General features: G+C 44.4%; 1 protein-coding gene across 1 annotated transcript; it reads right to left on the bottom strand.

The window, feature by feature from the left end:
- LOC112903552 (pectinesterase-like) lies at positions 1 to 2,210 on the bottom strand. The gene is made up of 2 exons (XM_025972811.1): positions 1,163 to 2,210; positions 1 to 680 (listed from the first exon to the last, which is right to left on the bottom strand). Exons 1-2 carry the CDS (start codon positions 2,208 to 2,210, stop codon positions 1 to 3), a joined length of 1,728 nt encoding a protein of 575 aa, XP_025828596.1.
- Between the last annotated feature and the right edge of the window lie 9,871 nt (positions 2,211 to 12,081).

Here is a 12,081-nt window from a genome sequence, read left to right as displayed (position 1 = left end):
TCACAGTCCAGAAGTATAGGTCACTCCAGTGGCACCCAACCACGAGTCTCCCATGATAAAATTCGCCACGGTAAACCTCGTGGCTTCTGATCTGGACAGTGACGTGTGCACCCCAGTCCATGTCACCCGCATACTTGTCCCGGCACCAAGCCCGGTGTTACTGTACTCACCGTAGTATAGCGTGTCCAGGGCAAACTGGCCCGACCACTCTAGCCAACCCGCCGGCGAGATCGAACGGTCGAGGAAGCTCTCCATCACGACCGTCCGCGAGTACTTCTGCCACGGACGGCCCAGATACACCGGCGTGCCGCCGAGGTCCGGCGCCCCGGTGATCCTGCACTTGTGGATGGAGATCCCGGTGTTCTGGTTCGGATCGGTCCGGCCCTGGGCCGTGACCGTGTCCTTCTGCCTCGGGCTTGGCCTCCGAGCCTGGATGTCGCAGTTCTGGATGACCACAGCGGAGTTGCCGAAGATGAAGTCCACCGTGCCGGCGATGTCGTCCTCGGCGTAGAACTGGCGGTTGGAGTGCGTGTAGAGTGTGTCCTGGTACGCTTGGATGGCGCACTGGTATACGACGGAGAGGTCGCCGCCGACGCGCAGCGCAACGGCCTGGCCCTTCCCTGGCCCGGCGCTGTTGACGATGGTGAGCCCTTTGGCGATGAAGCCCGAGCCCATGGCAGCTGTACCACGCACAAAGATCACAAAAGGTTTAAGGTGCTAGAATGTATGGAGGACACAATGGGAGTGTACTGTCGAGCACAGTGGAGAAAAGGTGAAGATCGAATGGGCGACATGGCAAGTGAAACGTCGCTGTCGACGCTGCTTTTGACGGTGCCCACGGTGCAACCACGAACCATGCATTGATGCGTGCTAGTACTAGTGTAGGTGTGCTACATGTAGAAGAGATGGCAGCAAAGCCTAGAAAAGGGGAGGCATCTAACGATCAAATCGAACCAGGGCATGCATCTTTCACTTGCTTGCCCATTTAAATTGGCATCTAGATGTACTGAGAATAGTTGCAATCCTACCATTTTGGGTGTCTAATCTTTTGCATTATTGATGATTTAACATTAAACCCAGTTTTCTCCAAGATCAAATCACTAAGTGTGTGTAGTAGCTTTTGTGCAGCAGCAGATCCTAGATGCCGACGTTTAGCACGTACCGACGGTGGCGGTGGCGTAGGTGGTGTAGCCGTCGGCGGCGCTCTTGTGGCCGACGATCACCGTCTTCCCCTTGCCGTCGCCCATCAGCATCACGTTCTTCTGCTTGCTCGAGATGCTCACGCTCTCCTCGTACCGCCCGGCTTTCACGTGGATCACCTTCCTCCCGCCTCCCCCTCCGACGCGGCGGCCACCGCCGTTCGCCGCCGTCACAGCCGCGATCGCCTCGTTGATGCTTCTGTGCGTCCCGCTGCCGTCGAGCGCCACCACTGCGTCAACGGTGACGCCGCTCGTCGCTCCCGCGGAGGCCTCCAGGAGTTTCCTGTCGTGTTCGGTTACCCAGGACGGGAACGCTGGTGGCGTCGGCGTGGGCGCTCCGGACGGCGGTGGGCTGCCGCCGCCGCCGCGCGCGTCGGCGTTGAGCTTGTTGACGTGCAGGGCCAGCGCCGTGGCGATGAACTGGGTGAGCGCGGAGACCCGCGCGCGCACGGCGTCGCGCCCCGCGGAGACCGTGTCGGCGGCGAGGCTGTCGACGCAGGTGCCCTGGTTCGTCAGCGCGGCGCTGAGCCACGTGGTGACCCCGTCCGCGTCGCCCGCGGCCGCGGCGAGCGCGTCGCCGAGCTGGTCGAGGCTGATGTCGAGCAGCTCGGCGCAGTCTTCCGCGCCCGACGGCGGCGCGCTACGGAGACGTCGCGACGACGAGGACGCCCCCGAGAGGTTCCTCGCCAGCGTGCGCGCCGACGCGGCACGGGCCATCGCGAACTGCACGGACGCCGCGAACGGGTCCCTGGCCGACCCCGACGCCGGCGACGAGAGCGCCGTCTCGCACGCGCTCGGGTACGGCGTCGACAGGCAGATGGCCGAGACGTTCACGCCCCAGGGCGGCGCCGCCGCCGAGACAGCTATCCTCGACACGTCGATGGTCACATTGTGATCCCTCGATGCCGCCGCTTCGTCTTGCGTTCCGGCAGCGACGACAGACGCTACCGTGGCGAGAGCTAGCAGCATCGTGGCAATGGCGCACGGCCATGGCCGTAGTAGCCCATGCATCTCGCCTCTCCCGGAGTTTTTGCCTTACCACCACCACGTACGCCTCCACTGTTGATGCTAATAATAAGCTGCTGCTTGTACGTGGTCTTCTTTGCTCGATCGGTGCAAGTCTTGTGTATAGCAGCACTTAGGTCTCTGCTGTCGATTTATAGGCGTAATGGCAGTTGGTACCAAACTGCATTCCGAGAGTGTCTTGCCATGTCACAACGGCACGTTAAAGGCAATACACTCCCGACTGTTTTTACCTATGTTGCTCATCTTGATGGAATCCTGGAGCATCATGTTTCTCCAACATTGTGCGATGAGCCAGCAAATAGCGTTTATATTGTAGTAACAGATAAGTCGTTTGATTTAGAGTTTAGGGTTTAGAACAGGCCATTGCAAGCTCCCTTCACATTGTTGAATTTGCAGTATATATACGACTATAGATGGCTCAGAATGCTCCTCCACATTCATGGAGCATTGCATGGTAGGGACGTGGGCATGCAATGGTCCACGCTGTACGCTGATGGATAATGGTGGGGAAAACATTCTGGCAGAATGGCGCACGCCGAACAAAGGTGAGGAAGTGCCAATAAAAAGGCAGATCAAGTTGTGTTTCTTCCCATTTGTCTTACCTATCCTGTGCGTTCATCATGGGAACTTTTGTTCCGTTGGTTACAGGCTGCCCTCGAAATGGAACAATCTCTGTGTGGAGAAGTTCCTGCTATGCAGATCCGATCCGTCTGGATAATAATTAGCTTGTGGTTTATGTGGTGATCTCAGCACCAACCTGAAGATTGGATTCACGGTTTTTTTTTATAAACACTGTAAGCCACTACCACTAAGTACAAAACATGTCTTTCGTTTTTTATATTTGTCCCGGTCTAGGTTAGGCCCGGGACTAATGAAAGCATTAGTCCCGGGTCCAACGGCTAGGGACACATGCACAGGTACTCACAACCTGATGAAGATTAGCAGATTTGAGATTGATGAAGTCTTTGTGTTTGTCTTATAGTCATGAGTGCCCTGGATAGCTGCTTGAGAGATATTCGATCAGGACGTCTAACCAGAGGTTTTCAGGTAGTGGATGCAACCACCTATATATACACTAACCATCCAAGCGTTGCTTTGGCCATTCTCGTCTTGATTGACTGAACTTGACATGTGATCCCGATTGGTGCTAACCCAACAATGACCTGATTAGATGCTGACAGAAGTTATGAGGGGTTAGAGTTTTCTCTAACCATGTCCAGTTTCTTTCTACGGCTAAGCTAATAATCATGATCTATACGATTCCTTTATTTCCTGTGTTGGAGTATACACAGACTCCAGCCATGCCATGTCTAGTTATCTACTATATGTACATGAATGTACACAGGATAGAACAAGTTTCAATGCTGACCAGCAAGAGATAATAGTCAACAGCTCAACTTTTTATTTTCTTCCCCAAAGGAATGCAAGGGCATGCAGGAGCCCTGTCCATTCATCCAAAGAGGGCACAATGGCTACCTTTCTCCTTGGCCGGGGCACAGTGTTTACATGTTAAAGTAACCTCCCTAGCCTCTCGCACAAAAAAGGAGAAACACCGAATTACTCAACTCCAACAGCTCGTCATGGCTGCCTTTATTTCAGATTTTAATTTGAAATAAGGATTGCATGATATGCCACAATGTGATAAGCACTACTGATGATGCGATACACGTATAAGAATCTCTGAAGCTACAGTGCTTTTGAGCAGTCACAGGCTCATAGCTGGCTAGCTGTAGTCGCTGTCGATGTCCAGTTGGTACTTCTACAAGAGAGAAGAGAGAATATGATGTTGCAAGATTGGCAATTGAATTGAAAAAAAAAGAAGACTTCGGATTAGAAAAAAAATTATTGCAGAATTAGAACTGTAAGTTTTTGCTCTGCAGATCTGCCTTTTGAACTCATTGTACTGATGATGTGATACTATCATTTGATTCCAGTGCTTATATGATACTACATGATTAGCACTTGGTTATTATGAGTCAACGAGTTCAGTTCAATTTTCTCTAACCATGCTCCACTTCTTTATAGAACTGTGACGTATTGCTTGTAGTGCAGTTCCTGTGTAGTAGCATCTAAAGATGGCACAATAGTGGGATGGGCACTGGTGGTCACCTAATAACGAATCTATGATGCTTGTGCAAACAATCTTCAATCCTTGCTTTCCTCCACACTACCACACAATGCCTTTTAGCACTCTGAAGGTCAGAACGCTATCTGGCCAGTTGTTGCTGCTTAAAGTGTATTGACAAGAATCTCCGCTTAACCTAAGCCAAAACCAAACGAAATTGGATGGTGAAGCGAAATCACGTCCCACACCAATGCTTGGCAAAGAAACCCTAATCTGGTGACTTGGCCAAACGAAATGGTTTAGTGCAGAATCGCAGAAGAGTTGCCACCAAGGCTCCAAATATATCAGATTTGACACCTTCACCGGACTACCAGAGTAAGGGACAGCACCCGCCCTAGCCTAAGTGCCGGACGCACCAGAAAGACGAGACACCAAGCTAGGCAAATTCAAAAGCTCATCATGGCAAAATGTGTGTACCTTTACTTCTGATTTGAAATAAAGGTTTGAAAGAACTGAAGTGCATGCAGATATAAGGTGCCACAATGCGATGAACCCTGGTGCTTACTTATGAGTTTAGGATATGCGGCGTTGCTTTTGATCAGTCAGAAGCGAATCGCAAGAACTCAGAGTAAGCTAATCGCAAGAACTCAAGAGTATTTTGTTGGTAAGATCCACGTTGCATCCAAAGGCTGCAACTGCTCGAGTGCACGGGAGCACCTGATGGGCTGGGGGCCTATAACCTTTCTCATAGACTTGAGTGTTCGGAATGCCACGCTGGACCTAAAATCAGCGCCTATGTTGCCTGATAACTTTGTCGAGCCTACAATTGGGGCCCAATCAGATCGAGCCATTTTTATATGAAAAATAAATGATTTTAGTGTATTGGGCCAAGTTAAGGCCGGCCAATTTTTCTTTGGGCTAGCAGAAACAACACCATACCGGGCCTTAAATTGGTGCCGGGCCAGGCTGGGCCTATCATGCTTCTGCCAGGTCAGTCCAGACCCATTTAGTGAAGCAAATTTGATTCTCACAATCCATCTTAAAACGTTCAATGGTGCTCCTGAATGTATGTTTTAAAGTTTTAATCAAGATGGTTATTTTTATATCATAATGAATAAAATAAGGAGAATATATAGAAAAATAATCGGAACAGGGAAAGGCATACCGCCCTCAAAGAGTACACTCAGCCTGGATATCAGTTTTTATTGAGCCAGAATGGTAAGGAAGGAAAAATGGTTATATCCGTATTACATTTTTCATTCAATTAAATGACAGTGTTGTAAGAAATATTTTTATTTGATGAATTAACAAATATGTATAAATATGGATACATCTAAAATTACTCCAAATATCAATATGGATATATTCAAATTCATTTTTTTAGAAAAATAGATAAGGATGTAGACAATATCAATATCCAAATATGTATAAAATACTTTCCTAATAAGATATAATGTGAGTAGAAATAAAGTTATAATATTTTCTCTTATTCTTTCATTGAAATTCTTTTGACCTTACCTATTCCTTTTTTGTTTGGTATTGTATACATACAATGTGCACTTTTGTGATAATTAAATTTAAACCTTGCTTCGCCCATCCAAAATGAGATTTCCTATTTTTAGGGTTATTTCACCATCTGTTAGTAAAGTTGATGGATATTTTCATACACATGAATCTAGAAGATAGTTAGATGTGAATTCAAATTTTGAGGCATTCAATCGATACTAATACTCGCATTTGAGAATATGTGTATTTGTACCCGTACTAAAATATGGAGAACTTGATTCGAATCGAATCCGTTTCAAGCCTTACATAGGTGGGGTCTCTTGCATGCCCCAAGAAAACTTTCAAATAACACGCATTAGATGAGGGCATCTATCCTAACTCTTTTGATCTTAACACATTTATTAATAAAATTCATTAAGTTAACTACTTGTTTATTTCATGGCACCCCAATTGGATAAACAAAAAGCGAGGATTACATGAATTAAACATGACTATGTCAGCAATAAACAGCTATTTGAAACCCACATGGACATATTATCTATGAATGTAGCATATCCACCTCTATATATAGGAGTATCCATATCGCCCTAAATCAGACTGAACGATATTTTAGCAACTTAACTCAAGCCCTAAATAGGTGGGGGTAGGGGTGTAAATGGTAAGAATATTTCTCGGCCAACCGACCAAAAGGGGTCGGATATTATTTTTGGATATATGGAAATTTTTGTTGGATATTGTATACAAATTCGGATAGTTTTTTCGGATATTGGATTCGAATATAATAAGAGCAATATCCGTCATTCGAATATATATACATTAATAAAAATCTGGTTTAATCTCTAAAAAATTATAATGAATTCATTTCGAATAAAAAATACAAAGCTGGTACAAAAAGTTTTCTAAAAATATATCTACCTATTGGCACTCTATTTGGAGTTGGATCTTATCTGTTCCTAGTCTAGTTTGAGGATTAAAACTCAAACTCTAGAAATAATTCTACCTTATCTATCATTTGGATTCATCATTTTTCTCCTTTAAGATAATTGATATTATTCGATTCACACATATTGACTTTTCGTTTAGGTATTACAGAACCAAATATATCTTAGATATTTATTAAAGCAGTACTTTATTTATTACATATGCAGAATGTCGTGTAATCAAGTACCCAAAAGACTCTTGGCTTTGTCTATTATCGTATGCTATTTTCTCTGTCTTTTGACTCGGTAGTGGTATGTCATCTATAATTTAATTCTTTCAGCACAAACTAGTTAGAATTTGTACTCTTAGATTGGACAAATAGTTAAAACATGTGTGATATACGGTTGTTTTTACTCCATATCCGAGAAAATATTCATGACCAACATTGTTCGCATCTGTCTCGATTCGTACTCAATATGAATATATTCGTAGTCATAACCGAGATAACCCCTATTTGTATCTGTATCTAATAGGTATCTGTGTATGACTCCAACTCAGAAGAAAATATAAAAATAAATACGATATCAGTGATATCCATCCGTATCTGATCCGTTTAGTTACATCTGATCCCTAGTGGGGTCTCTTGCGTGCCCCATGGAAATTCTCAGCAAGACTACTCGTATTTGATGAGGGCATCCATCCTAGCCCTTTTGATCTTATCTCATTTATTAACTAACATCCATTAAATCAACTACTCATTTATTTCATGGCGCCCCAAGTGGACCAAACCAGGAGCAAGGATTCCATGGACCTAAACATGACTATGTTCATAGTAAATAAAGGTTGCATGCATATAGATATATTCTGCATAAATGAAGCGTATCCGCTCTCATTTATATGAGTATCCATATTGTATTCTCTATAAATGAAGTGTATCCGTCACATATATAGGAGTATCGATATTCCACTATAGTAAAGGATTTGACGAGCCATAATAAATAGGAGCCCATATGCTGTAGTTCCTGCATCGAGTAAGTCACCACCTATTAGATTAGCACGTACTGATAGCTAGATCCCGTTAAAATGTTGCCTGTGAAAGTAGCAGCTCTACTGCTTGTGTGTGTGATAATGTATCCCCACATAGTGGCCAGTGCATGTACTAAAAAGGAGAAGGACGAAGTCTTAGAGCAGTGTAAAAAATACATTGGTCATGGACCACCGCCTCCGTTCCCTAGGATGGACATGCATTGCATCATCAAACTGCTTACACCTAAAGAGGACAAGGAGTATGATGATCACAAGATCCTGGACCTGAAGCATTTCTGCGAGCTAAAACGTCGCCGACAGGTATGCATTTTATTTGCCCGTGAGACATTTATTTTCTGCTGATAAGCCGGTGCTAGTGATAAGCTATGGGAAGTAGCTAGGGAATATATTGTTCCTTCTAACTTCTAACTTGTCCTTTTTGTCTGTTTTCCTTGCCTAGGTCATGGCGTAGATGGATTGCGGCCGTCGATGACGAAATGCATGAAGTATAAGGAGTTTGAAAGAAGATGAACCTGCTGGTTAATAAAATGGATGATTGGAATTTTCTTATGCTGTTTGTTTCCTGATAAGCTAGCATAGCTATTCATTTGTTGGCTTGTGATCAGTTAACCCAGAAAAACCTAAAACAAAAATTAATGAAATACAGTAGGCTTGATCTGACGCACGTTGCAATAATCTTGCCAAAGAATGTTTAGGAAATCTGCACTGCTAGTGACCAGATGCCGGATGGGAAATTTATCTATCGCAGGTTCTATTGGTCCTTACCAACATCAAAAAATAACATTTCCAAAATGAGAAATCAACATATGCAACATAAAAGATATAATAAAAAATCCTTTCAAAAACATGGGAAAAAATAACTCACTATGTGCATTCGATTCCAAGAGGAAAATTCCCACCACAATATCGTATTGTGTTTCACGCAACCTCTGTAAATAAACCTCATATAGGAAGTGTAACACCCCAACAAGTTTCTAGAATGTTATTTTGTGAAAAATTAGGGGGGTTTTAAATTTTTTGGTTTGAAATTGTGTGAGCCATGAAAAGCATTTGTAATTTAAGTAATAACTCCTCTCCTACTTGAAACCAAACCTCTCCAACTTCCACCAAGTTTATGAAAAATATATTAATTTCCAAATAGCAAATAAATACATTATAAATATATATTTCAAGATGGATTAATGAAACTAACACTACTAAAAAAAGTTTGTAGGGGCGGATAAAAACGTATTTTTAGGGGCGAGTGCGGTACCCATCCCAACTTCTCGCAGCTAAAATGCGATTTTTAGGGGTGGGCGCCCGCCCCTAAAAATGATTTCTAGGAGCGGGTCATGGCGTGACCCACCCCTAGAAATCGATTTCCAGAAAATAAATAATAAAAAAATTAAAAACAGCAAAAGAAAAAAGAAAAAAAATATTGCAGCGAACCAACCACCACCATAAGCCTCAAGCCTCGCGTGTACCTCCTTCTCCACCACACTACACAATCACTTGTAACTCTATGACGTATGTTATTCTTTTATATTAACTCTGAAAGTGATTTGTAGGTGCGGGTGAGCCGTCACCCGCCCTTAAAAATATTTTTCAATTTTATTCCAAAAATTTATTTAAATATTTACATATAGCAAAATAAATAAAAAAGTGAAACTTCTACACTATAGTCATTGTGAACTATAGATAAGAAAAAAAAATGCCAAGTACATTTCAGTGTATATAAAGGTTAAGATTGTTGAAACCTCAAAGTATAACTCGAGTTGTATGAGATACTGTATAGTTATAGCCATATGTAGGTTCATAATAATTTTTTGGAAAATTAAATAAATTTAAATAAAAAATTGTCAACTACAAAAGTTTTAGATCTAGTCATTCTCTACAATTTTGATATAAAGTTTGACTTCAGCTGAGATCATATGAAAAAATTATGATTTTTTGCATGGAACCATTTTTAGGGGCCGGTACATTTTTAGGGACGGGTGGCGCCATCACTCGCCCCTAGAAATGCCACCATTTCTAGAGACGAGTGGCGGCATCACCTGCCCCTACAGATGCCATTTTTAGGGGTGGGTGATGCCATGACCCGCCCCTGAAAATGATGTCCATTTGCAAGGGTGGGTGATGGGGTAACCCACCTCTAAAAATGCTTTTTTAGGGACGGATCAGATGCTACACTACCCCGCTCTATTTGTAGAAGCGAGCTATCTTTTGACCCGCCTTAAAAAAGAGGTGTTGCTACAAATTATTTTTTATAGTGTAATCTGATATCTAGACGATGTTGGTAGTATTTTTTAATAAACTCAGTTAAAATTAGAGAGGATTGATTCATGATAAATCTAAAGTGGCTAAATAATTCGGAATGGGTGGAGTACATAGGATGTATCTGCGGTGGTAAGAAAAAGTTGTCATCTGCTTTTTTTAAGTACCCAACATACATAGATTGTCGGACTGATTCTCCGCTGAGGTTAGCACTTGTTTTACATGTTAGGACGGTACTGGTCCATCCGCGTATGAATTGACGGCATCAACCTGTTATGTTGGATTGTTTCGTTTGCCCTGAACTCAACAGATTGATTTTAAAGAACAACTCATTTGAAAGTTTTTAAAATTTATCAAGTTTATAACTGTTTATTTGTCGGACATGTATCAGAAGCGTAGCCCTACCCAAGTAGGAAATGACGTATAATAAGGTCACCAACTCTACAAATACAGTGCCACGTCACATTGGACACTCCATAAAATTTTGTCGTCATGCGAAGGCCCACCCCTACTTCGTTTTGTTGCAAAACCCACAATGAGAAGCAGTTGATCAACGAATTTACATCCCAGTACTTCTTGGAGTTTCCACCCAAAGAACTGTTGATGAAAGCTTTAAGCACGCATGATCATATTTATCTTCGTTATCTACAAAATTTCTTCACAAAAGTATGATGAATAAGCATAATCCAAGTACAAGAACAGGTTGGCTAGCTTAGTGATGTGGTTATATCTTGGACATACCCAACCAAAGGGACACAATACCCTGCTGGCACCTCTAAGATCAGGAAGTAGAGCAATACAAGAAAAACCAGAAAAATAAAAGTTGGGTATCTTAGAAAGAGCGATTCAAAACTACGCAAACTCTTGACACATTATTGGAATGGTGCAGCATGGATGCGTGGCTCAGCTAGAGCTTCCGGGAACATCGGCCACAGTGAGATCGATCAGCCGTCAAGCCTATACCTGCGGCGCCGCTCGTTGATGTCGTTGATGCGGGCCTTGAGCTTCTTTATCCTGCTGCCGATCGTGTGGCGCGCCCCGACCGTCGCCACCTTGTGGGTGCTGTTCTTGAAGAACGCCGCCACGGCGTTCTTCTTCCGGCCGCCGTCGTCGTGGGCAGCGCCGTCTTCCGCGACGCGGCGCCTGTAGTCGTCGACGCACGCCTCGACGTCGGCGGACAGCCCCTGCGCACCTCGTCCCGCCACGCCCTCACCTGGACGTCGAGGTAACCGCCGTCGTCGTCGTCGTCCGCGGCTCCAAGCTTGGCGAGGAGGGCGTGCATGCTCCTCAGCTCCTCCCTCATGAAGTCGATGTCGTCCCGCAGGCTGCTCAGCTTGTACCACTCCATCTCAACGAGGCCGGTGAGCTTCGAGACGACATGTTTCGTCGTCGTGGTTGTGGTCCATTGTCAAGGTCTCTGCTTGTTCGGTTTGTGGTAAGAGCCTAGCTAGGAAGCTATTTGTAGCCCGTGAATACGCGCTGCTGAGTAAGCACTTTCGTGGAAATTTCTCTCCGGATGCAGACATTCCTCCGGTGCAGCAACGTAAAGGGGAAGCTGGGTTAAATATGCTTTTATTGTTTGGAACCGCCATCTCTAGGTACAACCGTTGAATCATCTCAGTATAAGAATGGATACTATCGAATCAGATTCGGATATCCATGTTTCTGTTTATTTACTTCCAGTTTCCATCCTATAGAATGGAAGCGGATCGGATATGCATGGAAACGGATCGTATTTGATTGTACGACTTAGATAAGCTTAATCTATGCAGGACTATATTTGGTTGCTTGGTTTATTGGAGTACCATTGCCTCTTCTTGTGGTGAACCCCCTCCTTTTATTTTCAAGCTACCTTTTGATTTTGGATCGAATGCCTCCGGATCATCTTCTACTCCTATCTCCTTTCCTCCGCATACAAGGTAGGCACTCCCCCGCTTATAGTTGGCCATCAAGCTCGAGACCCGTGGGCCGGCCCACACGGCATGGCTGTTTGGCCCGGCGCGGCACGAAGTTAATCGGGCCTAGGCCGGCCTGGCACGGGCCTCGTGCCGTGCTTGGGCCGCT

Source organism: Panicum hallii, chromosome 8 (assembly GCF_002211085.1).
Source record: "Panicum hallii strain FIL2 chromosome 8, PHallii_v3.1, whole genome shotgun sequence".
Taxonomy (NCBI): domain Eukaryota; kingdom Viridiplantae; phylum Streptophyta; class Magnoliopsida; order Poales; family Poaceae; genus Panicum; species Panicum hallii.
This window is presented reverse-complemented; position numbering and strand designations above follow the sequence as displayed.

Bases quoted from the DNA above. Each gene is read 5' to 3' on its own strand.
- LOC112903552 (XM_025972811.1), bottom strand. From the start codon at position 2,210: ATGCATGGGCTACTACGGCCATGGCCGTGCGCCATTGCCACGATGCTG. The intron at 681-1,162 runs GTACGTGCTAAA...TGCGTGGTACAG, and splicing joins CTACGCCACCGCCACCGTCG to CTGCCATGGGCTCGGGCTTC.